The 21,517-nt window shown below is 42.0% G+C and overlaps 2 protein-coding genes across 2 annotated transcripts in view; one reads left to right on the top strand and one right to left on the bottom strand.

Moving 5' to 3' along the window:
• Nucleotides 1-21,517, bottom strand: part of LOC101738846 (uncharacterized) — a 474,148-nt gene that overhangs the window by 355,251 nt on the left and 97,380 nt on the right. The gene's annotated exons all lie outside the window — the stretch shown is intronic.
• Nucleotides 16,727-18,231, top strand: LOC134201836 (protein TsetseEP-like). Its single transcript, XM_062677066.1, has 2 exons — nt 16,727-16,904; nt 17,613-18,231. The coding sequence occupies exon 2, from the start codon at nt 17,626-17,628 to the stop codon at nt 18,094-18,096; it is 471 nt and encodes a 156-aa protein (XP_062533050.1). The 5' UTR covers nt 16,727-16,904; nt 17,613-17,625; the 3' UTR covers nt 18,097-18,231.

The following is a 21,517-nucleotide window of genomic DNA, read 5'->3' as shown; positions in this document are numbered from 1 at the left end:
TTTTTTAAGAAGAATAAAACAATACATTATTGTTGAAAATTGTTGTAGTTTAAAATAAGTTTTTTTTTTATTTATATTTATTATTTAGTAGGTCGGTTTGTATAATACATTTTTTTGTAAATAGATGAACGGGACAAACCGTAAACAATTGTATAAATCGTAAACAATCATCAGACGATAATCACAGGCATCCACAATATGAATATCGCCTCCAACCTCTAAACATGAAGTCAACGAAATGCGGTTTGTGATCAAAAAGTAATTTAAAATTCGGATTGTACTTTAATACTGGTGGTAGGACTTCTTGTGAGTCCGCACGGGTAGGTACCACCACCCTGACTATTTCTGCCGTGAAGCAGTAATGCGTTTCGGTTTAAAGGGTGGGGCAGCCGTGGTAACTATACTGAGACCTTAAAACTTATATCTCAAAGGGAGTGGCTCATTTACGTTGTTGATTTCTATGGCCTCCGGTAACCACTTAACACCAGGTGGGCTGTGAGCTCGTCCAACCATCTACGCAATAAAAAAAAATACGCGATGCTTTCCTATTCTTTCATCGTGAAAATCGTTTAGGACGAATTACAAAAATATATACGTGTCCCGTGTCTTCACTGTCAGTGTGGTCACCTACACGCTAATACCGCTACTGCCTAACCCATTACATAAAAAATCAAAAGTTTCAATCAACGTATGTACAACTCGCCGTGCTATTAATGGGAAAGATGATTAAAATTAAAGATTACGATATAATTTTTTCATTGACAAAGAAGTCATAAACAAACAAACAAATACATACATTTGTCCCATGTGATGTCAGAATCAATGATATACATCAGATTAATAAACATAGCACATTATTACACATTCAAATGTACATCTCGTCTTCACGTGAATCTGTCAGGTGTTTCAATTTATAAGGTCGCATCTATAGTCTGGGCTTCGATTTTTACTGTTTGATTGATTTTGATGATATTGTGAGTCAGTACGCTTAGTTACCATCCTGCCTATTTGCGCTACGAAAAAATCCATTGCTGTGAGAGTGGACAGCTGCTATACAAATAAAACTTCGTCATGACTCAAGATGATTGGTGGAATTCTCTTTCTGATATCTATATGCTTCAGAAACCAATAAAAGCGTATTGTAACAAATTTTGACTAAATATTCAATACATGGTCATGTACTAATATAAACCTCCCCTATGAAGTCTTCTGAGACATTGAGATTTTTTTGTTTAATGATATAATAAATTTCATCTAATTAAATTATGATTGAATTTAAAAAATCTACAATAAATTCGTAGATACAATAAAACGACCACATTTTACATCCAACGAAAGAGATATGAGGCTGCCTAGCTCTTACGCCATATTTACTATTTTAATAAGACCGTGATACTATTTTGAATGCGTGAGAACTACTACGTATTCCGCTATCGTGTAGTAAATATAAAACAATTCAAAGTACGAACTAAACATACCATCGAAAGTTTCGGGAGAGCGTTCCGTTGTATCGATGAATATTTGATGGATCCTTCAAGATTACATAAAAACCCTCTCCAGGCGCCTTGAGAATACCACAGCGAATACATTTCATTAATATAAACAGATCTAATAAAAAACGTTATGTTATTATTAACGAAGGAACAGCTGGTGGATCAAAATTACAGTTCTCCGTTACATTTTCTTGGACAAAAATAAATATTTGAATTAGCTAGACTACGACGTACTTTTAAGGTCGTCGTGGCCCAAAAGATAATACGTCCGGTGCAATCGTGTCGAGCGATGCAACGGTGTTCGAACCCCGCATTTTTCTAATGAAATACGTACTTAACAAAAGTTCACGATTTACTTCCACGGTGAAGGAATAAAACACCGTGTAATAAAAATCAAACCCGCCAAATTATAATTTGCGTAATTACTGGTGGTAGGACCTCTTGTGAGTCCGCGTGGGTAGGTACCACCACGCTGCCTATGTCTGCCGTGAAGCAGTTAGCGTTTCGATTAGAAGAGTGGAACAGCCGCTGTAACCATACTGAGACCTTAGAACTCATATCTCAAGGTGGGTGGCGGCATTTACATTGTAGATGTCTATGGGCTCCGGTAACCACTTAACACCAGGTGGGCTGATTTGACTGTTCAAGGCGGCATGCCCGTCTCCTTGCTGGTGACCATAGTATGAATCGAAGTAGCCGTAAAAAACCACCGATTTTTTTCATTTAATAGCCAGTTGAGTTCATGGTATACCTGGAATTAAGCATAACAGCATTCATGACAGACTAGAGATTGAAGTCTAAATAGTATTTTAATACGGCTATCGTAACCTTCAGGCCAATAGAGATAGAGGCGCAGGAGGATTTAAAAAAGAAGAGGTAATTTGGGGCTTGATTATTTAGGTTATTGGGGTTCACGTCCCCATATCATCTATTCTATAGCTGCACACATTATTAATATGAGGAAAAAACTAATGTTTACTTTGAATTAAGCTGCTATAATGACATTTATGTACATATACATATTATGTATATATACCCAACAGAGTTGTGCAGATTTAATTTTGTGCTATTTGGGTCCGTAGCACTGACAATAGATAATTAAAATAGGCCATATTGCTTTAATGGCAACATGAACCACAGCCGCATCAAACGTTAGAAAATACCATCTTCGATTTGCATAAATCAAGAAAGAGAACGAGTCTATAAATAGATTTTATTTTCTCTTACATTTTATTCGAGTTACACTTCAACGTCAATCCGACAGAAGACTTTCTAAGATGGCGGCGCTTCCCTTTCCGTCGTCTCGTTATTTCTTCGTCTTACAAAAACCCCTTTGGAAGCCTCTCTAATGAACACTTACAGACAGATGCTCGATTTCCTTTTAGTATGTTCTTTGTGAAAGTTTTTAGAGACAATGTTTTTGTTCTGCCATTCTTTCAAATGGACATTCATTATCACGATTTAAAAACTTTGTGATGGGCAAGCGAGTCTGACCTGATTTACAAGCACTGCCTGTGCCGATAAGAAAACAGTTCACAATGGCATAATCACACCATAAATTAATAAATTAATCCCGCCATTAAGAATAACATCGTATTATAAAAATTAAAAATATTTTGTGGCTAGCTACTGATGGGTTCTAGGTAGTAGGGTAGGGTACTAGGGTTCATCGCCCTGTATAATTTTTCTTCGAAACATTTATTTGGTATAAAGAATAGTAATATTATTGAACTTATCTCAATGTGTCTCAATATGTGTCCGTGCTTAGTCAGCTTAACGATTGTCACAATGAAGGAATAATTAAAACGGCGCAAATGTAAGAAGTATCGCTCCATACACCTGAAACGATTGGGATTCATGGTGTCAACGTTTCCAACATTGTTCAGTACCGAAGTAATACGGAGGACAAGGCAAAGCTATCTTCTAAAATATTAGAGGTGCTGAAAAAAAGCCAAGCGATATTTCATTTAATATATTTACGTCTACCTATTTTATTTTCCCTGAAAACTCAATGCCCGATCAATAAAAGGTGTTTTAGATGAGATAAGCACTGGCCCTTGAGAGAAATATTGAAAGAAGAGAAAAGTACTGACATAAGCGTGCATGCTAAGAGCACGACTTTCATTCTCCTTAGTACAACCCCTACAGTTGCATTATCCCTAGTACAACAACATATTATGATGTAAAACATGATATCAAGATGACAATCACGAAGCAGGCTACGAAGTTATTAAAGAACAATGGAAAAAAATGAATAATCAGGTTAAGTGATAAGAAATTCTAAATACGGAGGTCAGACGAAAAGCCAACATTACAGATATAAAATGAAATGGCAGTTCCATTTCAATTTTAGATATATATCAGTTCTGATTTCCTTAAGAATTCTAATGCCAAGTCGAATCAGTAAGCAACGAAGGGAGCGCCCATGTAATAAATCTGTTCTCACCTAAAAACCGAAATTAGCGCACTCGATTACACTCCACCCGTGATTTATCTTTCCCTTAACAATGAGAAATGTTATTCTGTGGTAATGTCATTATAATTCTATTTTATTCCGCGACTGGGCCGCATTACATAATTTCCTAATGGGGGGTCAAAACAAACAAATCATCAACACAAAAATTCTATGGCTGAAATAATAAATTAATAGTATATTAATTCTACTACATTATACAGCGTTCCTTTCTTCTAATGACGTACGTACTTAGGACATTTTCACGAATGACTCTTACGATGAAGGGATAAAACGTCAAGTAATAAGAATCAAAATTACATAAATTATACTTTGCGTAATGACTGGTGATGGTGGCAGGGCGCGTAAAAGAAAGGTATCCCGGGACACCAACGATACCGCCTGTACTACCTGACGGGCTGCCGTACCGGGACAATAGCGTAGTCGGCGACTATAACTTTGACATCTCCGTGGGCCGGATGTGCTTGGGAATAGCTGCGCCTCTGGTTGTGGTGTAAACTGCTAGCATCCCCCCTATGTTCCTTGGGTTCTGCTTCGTGCAGAGTTTGAATGATAAGCGAAAGTATAAAGGAGTCTTCAATCACCGAGTTCCACATATATACTGCGCTCACTCTAGACGCAGGAGCTTCCTGGAATGGTCGTCAATAACGTAGATAGTTCAAATATTAACCACGGATCACCAGGTCGTTAGCTCGTCTATTTACGCCAACGATATGGCTTCATCACGCTTTTGTTTTGAAATCAGACATTGGGGCAACAAGTAAAGTCTGAAGCTTTAGTTTGGGTTCCACTTCCAGACCACCCCAGTATACCAAATGAAGAAGTGACTCACAGCGACAAAAAGCCTGCTTCAAAACGGACTTTTCATGTATTCAAAAGCCACAGTTTTTTTTTATTTATCATCATTGAACACAAAGACACAAATTGATAATATAATATGTGAGTTCCCCAAAATCACCCAAATCCCAACCAGTGACACAAAAATACACTCGTGACAAATCTTGCTCCGTTGATGAGATCAGCGTAAAATCATTTCACGGTTGCTGAGAGGCCATATTTCATTTCTCATAAATAAAAATGTGTGAAAAAATATGCTGCGATTTTTTCTTGTTTCTCCTTAACACAGAATGTCGGAAGATAAATGATTTTTTATAAGTCATCATTCGCGTTCGAGGCTCAGCAGCATTGCTCATATCTGCCATATGCATATATGCACTAAGAAGTTGTAGAGGTCTAAGAAGTATTTGTGTCCTAATAGGTAAAATATCTTCGGTGTTTTAGATACATATACCCATGCTTTAGTGCTGAGGTACAACATCCACAATGAAGGAACAATATCATGTAATAAATGAAAGTAAATTCATTCGTAATAATCGTTGTTTCAATATAAGTTTCAATGTGTTTTCAATTTATGTCTTTCGGTTTGAAGGGTGGGGCAGCCGTTGTAACTATACTTGAAACCTTAGAACTTATATCTCAAGGTAAGTGGCGCATTTACGTCGTAGATATATAGAATAGGCTCCAGTAATCACTTAACACCAGGTGGGCTGTGAGCTCGTCCAACCATCAAAGTAATAAAAAAAATAAAAAACGATCAAAAAAAGTGAGTTCACGTCTTATGGTGGATGAGAACAATTTCTGTCTGTTAAATCCGATAACTTTCTAACTCTATGACCGTAATGCCTGCCAATCTACGTTAGTACGAAATATTTATGACTTATTAATTGTTGTGTTGTATAAAATAGATTTAGGAAACGGTGTAAATGTTTCCAAATGAAAAGAAAAGATCTTCCATCAGATTAATTCAGTAGACAGGTGATATTAATGTTGTTGGGGTCTATGTATATTAGAGTAGTATATACAAGATTTTGTTACAGTCATTAGATACCCTTAAATAATGTACACATGTATCTATATAGAAACGTAAAGGCGAAAAAAAAATATTTCAAAATAATATTATCAAAAGATGATGCCATATCTTATATCCCATCGAGAACAAAACGCTTATTTGCATTTATATTAAAAACAAGGAAGATTTTTTATTATAAACTCCCGGAAACCTAAATTAAACCATCTTGCATTTTTAGGTTCAGCTTTATAAAGTTTAAAAAAAACTATTTTATATTATATATTACAAAGAATATAAGTTGTTCATAAACGGCCATTAGTCCCATTCTGAATTTGAATTCAATGTGAGGATTAAAATTGAGTTTAGATCAATTTGTATACTTTTTCAAGCAGGCCGGTGTTTAGAAGAATAACGATGTAGATAAAAAAGTGTTAGTTACATTTTAATAGTTTAATGGTTTTTTAACGCCCGCTAAACTATCACAAATAGGTATTGACGAAGTGAAAGGTGCAACGTAAAAAGTGGTTAAAAGCTGCTTCTGAAGAATAGTCAAATGGCCTATTCTGTAAAATCCTTGAACTTAAATCCACAAGAGACCGTATCCAGTATTGTTTTAGTAACGAGACTTAAATCCTGCAGATCCAAAATCACGCGTGCCCAGACCAAACTAATCGGATAGTCCTCGATGACAATGGTATTACCAAATACTTGTGGACACAACGCAAAGTTTAACATAAGCCCTTATGTCAACCGACAGCGTTCAAACGCCATTATTCACACTGTAATCCCTTAACAGTCCGATGATAGAGGACGCTGGTTTCAATCAGCATTAGTTATGAGCGTAAGCTGACGGCATGCGTGCCAGATGTAATTACCCATCCTTCTACATTACCGAAATCTATTGCTTGATATGGATTAGCTGGACATTTGGACTAAAACCATCATGATAATTTTCCCTTGTGGCCAGAATAGTGTTATGCGAAGCGAATGAATAATACGGGCCTCGTATTTAAAAGGATAGGCGTAGAATATTTTGAGTTCACGTGAGTCGGTTTCACCATAAAAACTAAACAATCATTCTGCCACTGTTAATCACGCAATTTTATGTTTAGTATTGATTTAAGTAAATTTCCTTGGTTTGCTTGTATGATGCCTATCACTTGTAAAATTAGTGAGGTTGGCCATTTAGTAAGCCTACATGGGAAGGTACCGCTGGCCTAGCTACTACAACAAAACACTCATGCCTTTCTTTTAGTAGACTGAGACAACCACAATACTATACAATTGAGACTTCGAACTGATCAGCGGGGGCATTAACGTTATGTACTGGTGACCTCTTAACACCTGGTGGACTATGTGCTGTTTCAATCTTTTTTTTTTTTCTTGGTTTGGTGGACAACATCATGGCCTACCTAATGCTAAGTGCTTACCGAAGCCCATAGAAATCTACAACGTATATGCCGCCTTCCACGTTGAGACATGAGTTCTAAGGTCTCAGTTTTTACAGTAGGTACAACGGCTGTCCGGCTGCCCCACCCTTCAAAGCGAAACGCATTACTGCTTCACGGCAGAAATAGGCATAGTAGTGGTACCTACCCGTGTGGACTCACAAGACGTCCTACCACCAGTAAAATATGGGATAAACAAAAATATCAGCCACAGGCTATTGATATCTAAAAGCACCAGTAGAATATATTCCCTAAAATTCCAACAACATTCAAGTCAATCAAACACAACATAACATGCGGTCGTACTAATTTATATAGTATAAATAAACCCACATTTAATATATTGGAAATACTAGCAGTAATTAGTATCAAGCTGCCAACCCTGAATTCCACATATTATACTAGTCAAATATCAAACCTGGGGCCCCACGATCGAGAGGCATATACAGTGCTATTTGAGAATTACTATGAATTAATGTTGGGAAATTTAATGTAATTCCCAAAGTTTGACGTTTAATATATTTAATATATTGGAAATACTAGCAGTGATTACTACCAAGCTGCCAACCCTGAATTCCACATATTATACTAGTCAAATATCAAACCTGAGACCCCACGATCGAGAGGCATATACAGTGCTATTTGAGAAGTACTATGAATTAATGTTGGGAAATTTAATGTAATTCCCAAAGTTTGACGTAAAATATACCATCTGCGTTGGATCGGATTAGTCGGCGGGGGGCATGGTTGCGAGCGCGGGTAATGAACGAAGCACTATAGTCCTGATTGAGTTTAACCAAACAATCGGATTACGAACATTCATCTAGTTTCTGTTACTGGGAAATACAGTTTCTAGTGAATTGCACGAATTACGTTAAAAAAAAAAGTACTGAACCATAAAGTGATATTTATTATTACATGGTTGAGAGACACAAAATAAAAAAAAATACTTAACTCCCCTTACTTATAATAAACATTTTTTTTTATTGCTTAGGTGGGTGGACGAGCTCACAGCCCGCCTGGTGTAAGTGGTTACTGGAGCCCATAGACATTTACAACGCAAAATGCGCCACCCACCTTGAGATATAAGTTGTAAGGTCTCAGTATAGTTACAACTTGAACTATTAGAAACAAATCTTCGTTATCGAGAGCTGGCTAAAGATCTCTTCGCATAGTACATTTCGCATAAAATACAATAAAATTGGTACATTCAACAAGGTTAAATTAGAAGATACAGGTCTGTATTATCGAACACTGGCTGATTTACCGGAAAATGGGCAGCAGAATTATCTAACACCCAGCGTACTGCAATCGCCAACGGTTACTGTCATAGAGAGTGTTGTAAGCCTATAAGTTTTATAATTTTCAGAATCTTTACTAATATTATAAAGGGAAAGATTTGTTTGATTGTTTATATTGAATATGATCCGAAACTACTGAACCGATTTAAAAAATTCTTTCAATCTTTGGAAGCTACACTATTCCTGAGTGACATAGGCTATAATATTTAAAAAAAATTAGGGATCCTTACTAAAGCTCCAATAATGTAACCCAAAGTGTAAAAAACTTACCTAAAATATTTTTTACATCGCGTGCCCTGCGAAAACGATTGATGATAGAATAAAATAATGTACTACGACTTTGTAGAATACATTATTATTTACAAAAAGTATTGCAACAGCATATGTCTAACTGTTATAGTTACGCCGCAATAAGAGTTCTTTTATTTAAAAAAATAAAACAACGTCAAATATCGTTGAAAATTTTGTTAAAGACCCGACCGGAGCCGGAGCGGTCCGCTAGTCATTAATAAAACTGCTGACTTCCGCCAGCCCTCCAGAACATACTTCACCTTACTCCAGTAATCACGGAACGGCACTTCTCAAACAACTCCCAATGAACGTTTAATGATCATCAAACAAATCCAATTCAGCAAAAAACGAGATCAAACACTAACGTAAAAGTAAAACACGGGAAAAATTGGTATCATTTAGAATACAAGGAAAAAAATACGGTAGGTATTCGAGGTAAAATTTACCAAGAATTTGAGAGCATCAGCAGTTTCTCCGACAAACAAACTCTTTCAATTAACAGTCGGGATTTTTTTCAGGTCTGTAGCTGAAACAGCGGGTCAGCTATGAGACGAGGTAAGTTTTAGCTCTTTAGAAAAAAATGTTTTCAAGGGCTGCTTTGCTATGCGGGACAAATGACAAGAGATGAGCGACTGAAGCTAAACATTCTTAAGCGAAGCATCACATCTCTTTACAGTGATGCGTTTTAACACGGGAAATTCTCCAGCCATTTAATATCACCGCAACTCAGCTTAGGATCTACAAGTTAATTAATATGTTGCGAAAATTTAAAGACACGCGAACACATTTCTTTTACTCTTCATTAAATAAGCTTATCAATTGAATATCTTCCTCTCTATTATAGAATTAGATATTAAAAATCATTTAGGCGTAACGAAATGTACAACCCAAACTTATTTTAGCCAGTAAAAAAAAACTAACATACAATAACATTGAAAATGTAACATTTCAATAAGATTTTATCTTTACTTGATTCACTGTATGACTTATTAATTAAAATAATATGTTTTTTTTTTTTTATGATTGTAGGATTACTGGTGGCCCGGAGGCCTTTCCAGTTTCACCAGGACAGGTGGGCGAGCAAAGGCTCAGCCGGGAGGGGTGGGATTTGCTAACAGCTGCCCGAGCGCCTCCGAAGAAGACCTAACAACTCAAGAGTAGCTGCTTCGCGAATGATTCTACTACCGGATCGGAATCGCGACCCGCTGAGAAGATCCGGCGAGAAACTCAGCGGGCTGATTCATGGGTTAGGTTGCACGGCGAACTCTTTGTCGAGTTCGACGAGTACGGTTACCGAGGTCCCTAAGCCTGCTCCTAGAGCTGAAGGCGTCTAGTGCAAAGGTTATTGGATCTGATGGATCCGTAAGGACGTGTCTAGGGCGTCGACGGTGACTGGCTCCTGCATGATCAGGATTCGGGGAGTAGTCAGCGGCGGCTACGATAAGGCGATTATCATGACGCATAGTCTTATCGAAGTACCGTTCCGACGCTGACTTCATGTATTTCTGTATAGATTCGAGGCCCAGGTCGTCGTGTAGGTCAACGTTCCTCACGAACCACGGAGCTCCGACGGCTAACCTGCAAAAGCGGGATTGTATAGATTGAAGGGTGTCTATGTGTGTGCGGGCCGCGTGAGCGAACACCACACTCGCGTAAGTCATGACGGGCCTTATGCAAGTTTTGTAAAGTGTCACCTTGTTCCGAAGGGAAATTTTACTCCGCTTACAGATCATGGGGTAGAGTCTACCGAGAATAAACGCGGCACGGTCACGGACTGATTTTATATGCGGGCGGAATGTCATCGATGCATCCAGGGTAACGCCCAGGTACTTGACCTTCCTGACCCAGGGTATGGATTGACTAAAGAGAGTAATCGGGGGTGTGAGATTCCTCCTCCTAATACGGGAGGAAATCCGTGTGGAGCTTCCCCTCTGAAATAGCACCGCAGTACTTTTCGCTGGGTTGATGTCTATGCGCCATTTTCGGAACCACTGTCCTAGGGCTAGGGCTGCGCTCTGAAGCTTCTTCGCGATTAGGGACTTGTTTCTACTGGAATAGTAAACAGTCGTGTCGTCGGCGAATAAAGCTAAATGGGTCGGCGGCGACCGGGGAATATCGTTAACGAATAAGCTAAATAGGAGGGGTGAGAGGACAGAGCCTTGCGGGACTCCAGCTGTCAGAGGTCGCGGGGAGGAGCGGGTTCCCTCGACTCGATATCGAAAAGAGCGGTTCGACAAGAAGTCCCGTATGATGAGCACGAGACTATCCGGCACGCCCATGTTGAATAGTTTGAAAATCAAACCATTGTGCCAGACTTTGTCGAACGCTTTTGCGACGTCGAAGAAGAGAGCTCCCGTGTATAACGGTTTTGGTCGATTAAGCCCCACAAGAATGTGCTCCGTGAGGCGGTGCACCTGTTGAACGCATGAGTGATTTGTACGGAATCCGAATTGTTCATCGATGAGAATACCCTTGGATGAGACGAAGTCTCTGAGGCGTTTGTAGAGCAGACGCTCATACAGTTTGCCTAGAGACATGAGGAGGCTAATCGGACGGTAGCTCGTCGGATGATTTTTTGGTTTACCGGGTTTATGTATGCCGATAACGTCCGCTTCTTTCCACACCGCGGGAAAGATACAGTTCGCCATAGCGGCATTGAAAATAGATGCCAACATCACGATGAGTTGGACGGGTAGAAGTTTAATAACGCGGTTGGATATACCGTCGGAACCGGGAGCCTTGCGAGGACGTAGGTCTTTGATCAAGTCTTTAACTTCCATCGGGGTGACGGGTGGTAACGCATCCGAGGGTGGCAAGGAGACTCTGCGTTCTACCTCACTGTCTACTAATTCTACATGAACAGGGTCCACGGATTGAGTGCTGGGTGTGCACTGGGTTTGCAATGTATCGGCCAGCAACTCTGCTATTTCGTCATCATCAAACGCCGCGAGTCGGCCTGAGGGGCCTACGAGGGGGGGCATAGTTACTACCGTATCCGATTTGAGAGTACGAGCTAAGCGGTAGTAAGACCTTTGGGAGGGCGCGAGTCCTTCTAAGAAATCAGACCATCTGGCATCTCGGACTTCGGCGATGCGAGACTTTACGTCGCGTTGTAGGGCACGCATTCGAATACGATTTTCCGCGGTAGGATACCTGTCGTAGGCGCGTATCGAGGCGTTCTTAGCTCTAAGGAGTTCCCTAATATCATCGGACAATTTGAAGCGGTGAAGGAAGTCCTCCGCTGCAACTTGTTTCCATGATCTATCTAATGTTGAGGTGATGTGTGACGTTAAGATGTCTATGGCTTCAGCGGTATCCTGAGGAGACGGGGTAGAGTCCGGGTTAAACGGGAGGGATGGTGGATCAGATTCAGCCAGGCTGATGCCCAGCGTGTGCCAATCCACCACAGTCCTCGTGACGGGAACGGAGTCGGGAGCGCGACCGAGCTTCATAACGACGGGACGGTGGTCTGAATCTAACTCTGAAACTACTTCGATCGAGTGTAAGCTCAGAGTTACGTTTTTTAATAACGCTATGTCGAGTATATCCGGGCGATGCGCGATATTTAGCGGGTAGTGAGTCGGTGTTAGCGGAGCGACGATATCGAAGGCGAGATCATCGACTAACGCGTCAAGCCGCCTGCCATTCGGGGTTGTGGTGTGTGAGTTCCACCTGATGTGTTTACAATTTAGGTCGCCCGCCAGAATGACAGAGCTCCCCATGCCAAGCAGCGCCTCGATATCACTGCTTAGAACGATCTTATCCGGTGGAAGATAAACGGACGCGATAACGATCGGCGCGTGTCCCGTCAGTGAGATTCGGCACACTGATGCTTCGATATTAGCGAGCGCGGGAGGATCGAGCGGGACGCAATGCATGGCTCTTCTATAGTAAATGACGGTACCACCACCACGAGCAGAGAGCCTGTCGTTCCTGACCATGTTATAGTTCGCGATTTTAGGGTCACGGCGCGCGGGCTTAAGTAGGGTCTCCTGCACTAAAAAGACATCAATTTGATGGTCACGCAAAAAGTCAGAAACCTGATCACGTTGATTTGCGAGACCGTAAGCGTTAAAAAATCCTATCGTTACGGATAGGAGCTTTATTCTACTTATATACGCCATTGATTACCGGCGGAGTGAGGGGAGGACGTACGTATTTAATGACGCGTATACGTCGGCGTATTCTTGCACAACGGCGATAAAGTGTTGTGCAGTGGAGGCAGCGCGAATGGCGTCGCCCAAAGCGTTAACGCGCTCAAAGTTGATCGACTGAAAAAAGTCGATCGCTAAAGCGAGATTGTCGGACGCGGTCGGAGGGCAAGCCGCGGGAGAGGGACGAGTTGCGGGGGCGGGACGAATCGCGGAGGAGGGAGTTGTAACCGTGTTCGTGTACGGCAGCGGTTTCGCCCAAGCCGAGACACTGGGCACCGGCGCCGGAACGAACGCTGGCTTAGCCTGCGACACAGAGGGTGCCGAGGCTTTGATGTCTGGGCCGGAAGCTCGGAGGCGGTTTTGGCGGGCGACGCGGCGATTTATTTTCGGGGCTCGGGGGCATCCGCGGTAATTTGCGGGGTGACCCTGTGTACGACACAGGACGCAGCTAGGCGGTTCCGTCGCGGTTTTTTGATCGCGAGTGCAGAGGGCCGTGGCGTGATCTCCTAAACACTTGACGCATCGGGGGCGCTCGTGACAGTTACGGGAAGAATGCCCGTATAATTGGCAGTTATGGCACTGGCTAGGTGTGCCTTTCTTGTGTGGGGTTTCGACGGCGATTCCGGAAAGGCTACAGACCGTTCGGATGTTGAATATTTGCTTACCCTCGGGGGTAGGCTGGAGGGCGACGAGGACCATGTTATATGGCTCCCTTCCGCGACCTGTGTGCATGCGGTGTACGGAGTTAACCGGTAGGCCTTGTTCGAGAAGGTCGGCCTTGACTAGCTCGGCATCCAACTCTTTAGGGATGCCACGTATGACGGCACGGAGTTCGCGCTCCTCCTGGAGCGTATACGTGTGGAAACTTATACGCTCCTTACGGAGGTAAGAAGAGAGGGCCCTATGGTCGTCGGGTGTTCGAACCTTAATTTGAATGCCGTTCGCGAGGTTACGGGCATTCGTGAAGTTGATATTTTTGGCCTTAAGGGCCAGGGAAACTCGATCCCAAGCTGCCTTCTCTTGGAGGATTACCGGGGGAGGGGTCTGGGTTTTATTTTGTGCCACCGGACGCGGTGACGGAGTGGCACGGGCTGGAGGCGCAACGGGAGTCTGAGGGCGGGGGCGCGACGCGTTCGCGGCTTTGCTAATTTTAGCGGCCGCGGGAGCTCGAGACTCCGCGGCACGCTTCTTACCCTTTTGTACCAGGGTGAATCCATCCGTCGATGAGGCGGGAGCGAGGTCGACCTCCATCTCCGAGTCAGAGTCGGAGGACGAGGAGGCGGGCGCAGGTGACCTACGAGCAGGTGTTTTGGAGGGCACGACGGAGGCTGCGGATGATCGTGCTGCTGGAACGGTGGCCACGGCGGACGACGCAGCAGTTTTACTAGCCAGTATAGGCGACGCGGGAACGGCAGGCACGACGGAGGCTGCGGTGCTCGATGCAGAAGTTTTGCACGCAGGTACAGGCGACGCAGGAGCAGCGAGCTCGGCGGAGTCCACGAGAGGGCTCGCGGTGTGATCGGCCTTGAAGGCCAGAAACTCTGAGGCGAGCTGTGGGTGGCGAAGTCGGAGGAATTCCGCGAATACAGCGTCCATGATCGCTGAGTGCCCAGGTGGGGCGGCCCCGGGTCTTGACAACACTCGCCTTGCGGCGAGGCCCCAACTTCTCGGACCTGAGCGGTTCTATTGAACACAGGTAGCGATGCGGCACGATTACTACAGGACAAAGAAAAAACACAACAAAACGGAAATAACAAAAAGAAACAGAACAATTAAACACTTCCAGGAAAACAGTTTGTCGGCAGATGTACCACGAACACAGAAACAACAAAAGGAAACAAAACAAATAAAAACTTCCAGGAAGAGCACTTAGTCGGCAGATGTACCACGAACACAGGCCGCGCGAACAATGGCCGGGCTAACAAAAGCCGGGCGAACAAAGACCGGGCGATCGAGTGGTCGATGAGCACGTCCGCACGTGACGGGTGCCTCTATCGAAATGAAAATAATATGTATAACGTCATTATGGAGAACAGCTGTCAAAGCTATCATAAACGAGGATTCCACATGACCACGACTGCTCCGCCAAGAGTTACCTACTATTATGATGACCACGTAAATAACGAAGTTTTTCTCATGAATAAAAAAATCGCTTTTAGCCTGTACCTTAAGGGCACGGTCCTTTCATTCTCCTTGATTTTTTTAAGCATCGTACCGTAGACCCTTTGGCATTACGGATAATTAAATGAATTTAAGCTTTACTAGACTAAAACGATTTCTACGATTAAAATTACGACAAATCTTCAATTTTCAGTTTTCTATAAATGGGCTATATGCGGCTATACACGAAGCGTTGCTTTAAAAATGTAACCCTAAATAATTATTGGCCTGTATAATGTATTTTATGTGTGCTTGGATAACCGACAACGAACTACAGCAGTATGATTGATAAGCACTTCCGTCTAATTTACAAATAAAACAATCTTCCACAATAAAATCATTCACAAAGTCAGGCAGTTTTATCGCCGATACTAACTTATCGTTTGATTACTTTACCATACTAATAATCTTGAATGGACTCAGTTTAATTGAAATATTTTTTATTTTTATTTAGGGTAATTACTAGAAATGATAACAAGTTAGTTTATTTATGTTTTTTGGTGAATTGTGTTTTTTTTAATACTTCGTTCATTTGGTAGTGATAGAATAACTACATACCTGATCCTGCGAACCGAATTATAAACAGTCGACGTCCTCAATGTCGCCCTAAACAGGTCATTTCAGATCCTCCCGATCCACTAACGGTGCTTTTAGGGACCTCAGGCCCGGTCATCATTCTCATCGAACCTGTCTGCCTGGCTTGGGGAGTAAATTAACTCACAGACATGGCCCACTGAGTTTCTCGTCGCATCTTCTCAATGGGTCGCGTTCCCGACCCGGTAGATTCTGCGAAGCACTGCTCTTGCTAGAGCTAGTGTTAGCATCGTGGCCAGGTTAGAGCCCCGTGAGCTCACCTACTCGTTCGATAACGCTGGCATCACTCTCTAAGGCACCAGTATTGGTAGGAAAAATAAATAAGGTTTAGAATACTGGAGGCTGACAATTCTATACACCCAAAAAGGTGTTTTCTATGAATCGTAATATATATTTATAGTAGTAACTGGTCCACATATTTCAGTGTTTCATTAGCTCACACCATCGACAGTACCGGTGGTGCGTTCTTATTCATATGGACGCTTTGCAGAGCCCCTAAAAACTTTTAATAAGCCTGTGTATTTTTCAAGTGATGTAAATAAAGCTAATATTAAGGTCAGCCGGAACTTATGAATCATTTCATCTAAGAATATGTGAATATGAGCGTACACCGTAAGCCCCAACTACTTAAAACTCTTAAAGAAATGAAACATGAAGTATGAAACTAATTAAAGAAAAAATCGAAAAAATCGCCTTTCGATATACGGGACAGAAAATTGAAAAAAGTTGAATGAATTCTAAAAGAAACTTCGCCATCAAATTTATTTACGATCTGTTATCAAGCAATCAATTGCATAAACTGTATTTGGGTCATTTTGGGTATCTCTGAAGCAAAATAACAGAGATTCCATTTTAAAGGTAGGGTAATCATTTCAATTTGTACCTCCAGACTTTGTGCAGTAGTCACTTTGAACCGAACGGACCTTGACTTCATTTGTCCATCAACCTTCTTCTTCTTATCAGCTCACAGATCAGGGATTAAAATTAACAGCACAATAGGACTACGCACAGATATGAAAGACAGGAATTGGTTTATGGCACTGTCTATTAATAAACTTGCCATCTATTTTATAAACTATAAATACAGTCGTCTACATTGTCTCCACATTATATGTTTCTGAAACACGAGAGAGAAACAACGGTAAGAAACTTTTATTTGCGTTATGTTTGGACCTTTAATTTTATATATTATTGTTTTAAGTATTTCTTTCCTTTTTTTGTTATTGCTTAGATGGGTAGACGAGCTCACGGCCTACCTGATGTTAGGTGGTTACCGGAGCCCATAGACATCTACAACGTAAATGCTGCCACCCACCACCACCAAACCGAAACGCATTACTGCCTCACGGCAGAAAATAGGCAGGGTGATGGTACCTACCATTGCGGACTCACAAGAGGTCCTACCACCAGTGATGGTACCTAACACTTAAGCACTATTGATGAAGATAAATTATGGATATCGTTTTTTATTTGTTTCAATGTATATTTATGTAGGAACAGAATGTAAGAATGAATGACAAATACGGAGCATGACTGAATGAGAGAGTGGAGATGTGATATAAGAAGGTAAGAGAGACGGCGAATGAATGTTTGAAATATAGTTTCCTTTTAAGCGAGAAGAGGAACGAGGGTAGTTACCGGACACAACGGTAGGGTAGCGGAATGTAACTCGGTAGTCGAAAAACATGATCCCATACAGTATTGCTGAATCCCATGATGATCCCATACAGTATTCTTACAGTATTGCTGAATCCCATGATGATCCCATACAGTATTCTTACAGTATTGCTGAATCTTTTGTTTACTTCCTTAAACCATTCATATAGATGAAAAAAAACATTTTTTCCAGCTTAAAATCTACAATGAAGACAGCTGTGACTCTGTTAACCCTGTTGGCGATGGCAGTCGCTCGGCCTTCACCGCTGCCTCTCCCACTGGTTCAGCTCATCGTCAACGTCAACGTTACAGACACGAACCCTTCCATCGTCAACCCTGTAATCCCAGAACCCATCAAACCTCCAGTAATCGTTGACCCTATCGTTCCAGAGCCTCCAGTAAATCCTATTGATCCCATTCCAATTGACCCTGAGGTTCCCGAACCAGAGCTTCCCGTTGCTTCTGAGCCTGAACCAGAGCAGCCCATCATTCCCGACCCGGAGCCAGAACAGCCCATCATTCCTGAGCCGGAGCCAGAGAACCCTGAGCTTCCTGAGCCTGAAGTCCCCAAACCAGACCCGGAAGTCATTGAGGTTCCTGAAGCGCCTGAGGTCATTGAAAAACCAGAAGAGACTCAACCTGAACCTGCCGAGGAGACTCCAAAACAAGAGGACTAAGTAATGAACTAGCTTTCATAGCAACTTTCGGATCGATCGAACCGGATCAAAACTATACAACTAAAAGCTTAATATTAATTAATGGACTTTAGGCATTATTTTCTGTTATGTAATAAAAAGCATTGAAACTTTAAATTTTTTTTCTATTTCATAAATTTTCTGTAGAAGTCAAATTTCGCCCAGAAGGTCCGTGATTTTCTCTTATTTAAAGACAAAGTTACAATTCATCCTGAAATTTGGGTCATTTTGGGTATCTCTGAAGCAAAATAACAGAGATTTCCTTTTAAAGGTAGGGTAATCATTTCAACTTGTACCTCCAGATGTAATAGATTCTATGCGGTAGTCACTTTGAACCGGACCTTGACTTCATTTGTCCATCAACCTTCTTCTTCTTATCAGCTCACAGACGTCCACTGCTGGACATAGGCCTCCCCCAAGCCTCGCCACAAAGACCGATCCTGCACTACCTGCATCCAGCGGATCCCCGCGAACCTCAATAGATCGCCATGTATATATAATAATATGATAGAATCCATCAACCTTAACAAGAACAAAATCTACTAATAGATTATTACAAAAATTACAATATTTGGATGGTTACAGTTTACCTGGAAGCCGTGTGGACAAACGCTCGCCTAACACGTCTTGCATATTCATGAGGTGACTGTACATTTGTCAACAGACAGACCCATATGTTTGGCTCTGTCGTAACAGCTTAATGGACGTGTGCGATCGACCGTTTATACACCGATTTATTGGTAACATGCAATATACATAATAGTCGATATCCTAATGCGGAAAAATCAGATCTATTAGTGGTAGGGCGTTTTCTGAGCAATGCGTTTCAGCTTGGAGGGGAAGCAACGGGGCAGCCGTTGTATTGTAAATACTGAGATTTAGAACTCATGTCTCAGGTGGGTGGCGGTTGGCAGGCGGATTGTGAGCTCATCCACGCATCTAAGCCATAAAAATCTCCTCTTAATGCTTCTTCTCTGTTTGGCCTTTCCTTATGTACTAATACTATACAGAATCAGTCAAAGAATTGCTTTACGATAGACAAACCGTGTAACAATTTAAAACGGCCGCAAATCCGTGAAACACCCCCGGAACCCGTTATCTTGGTTGTTTGTGTGCCGCCGAAATTCCCTCAAGTGAAACACGTTAAGCTAACTCGCACGGGTTGTGCAAACAGTAAAATTTAAAACGATATCAAACGAGTTCCGAACTTTACAAGCTTAGTAAAAACATTTGTCTTCATTTCGGTACATGGATTGTAGAAAACAGGACACGCCAAGACTTGACAGCTCTTGACCTTCAGTTCGTTGTCAATTGCCCATAGACGCCGGTCCAACTAAATAGTTGTGTATATATTTAATAATATATTTAATAATAATGCCATTCAGTTTATATTTGATTTAATAATTTGTGGTGGTCCGTGTAGCGGGAGATACGGGGTTGTCCCGGCGTGTTCCAGAATATATCCCAAATTAAACACTCCACCAACAGTTAATAGTTTGTATTTGGTAAGAAGCACAAGCACAGGGAAGCAGAAAGAAGAAGTGGATAATTAATTATAAGTTCAAAATGATAAAATATATTTACTGGCGGTAGAACGATTGTTTATAATATTATAGCAGTGTCACATGCGTCGCAAGCGAAAGCGTGGTGCCGACTGGCGGGCGGGAGGTGACGTGACCGGCCGTCGTACGAGTCGAGCTTTTTACGTTTTGTTTATGCACATTACACCGTACGATTTTTTTGCATGTCTGCCACTGTGTGGAGGACGCCACACCACTCCCCTCCAGAGACCGTCCTACGGGCGATAATACATGGGTAATCGTACTGTTCTTCCGGAACGTGTTTTCTTAACAGGTCCTTCATTGTCAGGTGTCTCCTTTTCAGGTATCTCCTTTTCAGCAGCCTTTTCGTCGTGATTCTTTTTCATCCGTGAATAAGGTAGAAATGACGTGTTTCTTCCAAGATCTGTGTTATCCATGAGCATATAGGCAGGTTTTAATCTTTCTATTGTTACAGAAACTGGTTTCCCTTTTATCAACAGCTTGAATACCTTATCATTCCTTTCCAGTATTTCGTGAGGTCCGGTGTAAGCTGGTTGGAGGGCCCCCTTCAAGGTGTCTTCTCTTAGGTAAACATGGGTTGTTGTAGCGAGATCCTTAAAAACAAATGCTGTTTTCTTGCAGTGCCTAGATGCGGGTTGCGGTTGTATATCTTTCACTATCGATCGGAGTCTAGTCATAAAATCGGTAAGATCTTCTGTTTTGTTTTTGGATGAATGAAACAATTCCCCTGGTAATCGAAGCGTTTCTCCGTATATCAACTCAGCCGGACACGCTTGAATGTCTTCTTTAAAGGTGTTTCGGATTCCAAGTAAGACAAGTGGTAGTGATTCTGTCCAATTTAATGTTGAGTGACATACTATAGCAGCCTTCAACTGCCTGTGAAATCTTTCAACCATGCCGTTGCATGCAGGATGATAAGCCGTCGTTCGTTTGTGCTCGAACCCGACCATTTCAGCCAAATTCTTAAATAGGACCGATTCGAATTGCCGTCCTCTGTCAGTGATAACGGCGGTAGGGCAACCAAAGCGTGCTATCCATTCAGATATCAGGGCTTTAGCTACGGTTTCGGCGCTTATGTCCATGATCGGTATGGCTTCTGGCCATCTTGTAAATCGGTCAACGATGGTTAGGCAATACTTATAGCCGTTCGATATTGGCATTGGACCTATTAGATCTATATGTATAGTGGTAAATCTGGCCCGTGGTAATTGAAATGTTCCAGGAGTTGCGGTTACATGTCGGGTAATCTTGGAATGTTGACAGGAATGACATGACCTCGTCCATTCACGGCAATCTATTCTCATACTGGGCCATACGTAGCGCTGGGCTACTAACTTTGCAGTTGCTGCAGCGCCAGGGTGGCTTAGTGAATGCAAGTTATTGAATACTTGACGTCGAAACGGTGTTGTGACGAATGGTCGTGGAAGTTGTTGGCTGTCATCGCAAACGAGCTGTGTTTTTGTCCCAGGTATAGTTAGCTTACGAAAGGTCAGTGACATTGATCCCTCTTTTAGTAAACGTTTTAGCTCTGGATCGCTATCTTGTGATTTCGCTAACTGTATCAGGTCGATGGGTTGTGCTACTTGTTCAATTCTCGATAAAGTATCTGCCACGACATTTTCTTTCCCAGATATGTGACGTATATCTGTCGTAAACTGCGAAATATAGTCGAGGTGGCGGAACTGTCGAGGTGAGCACTTATCTTTCCTGGTAGCGAATGCGTAGCATATGGGCTTGTGATCCGTGTATACGGTAAAATGTCGAGCTTCTAGCATGTGTCTGAAATGTTGGATTCCCTCATAGATCGCAAGTAGCTCCCTGTCGTAAGGAGAGTATTTTAC

The sequence above is a fragment of the Bombyx mori genome, chromosome 3 (assembly GCF_030269925.1).
Source record: "Bombyx mori chromosome 3, ASM3026992v2".
In the NCBI taxonomy this organism is placed as follows: Eukaryota; Metazoa; Arthropoda; class Insecta; order Lepidoptera; family Bombycidae; genus Bombyx; species Bombyx mori.
The sequence above is the reverse complement of the archived record's forward strand: the minus strand, read 5'-3'. Positions and strand labels throughout refer to the sequence as shown.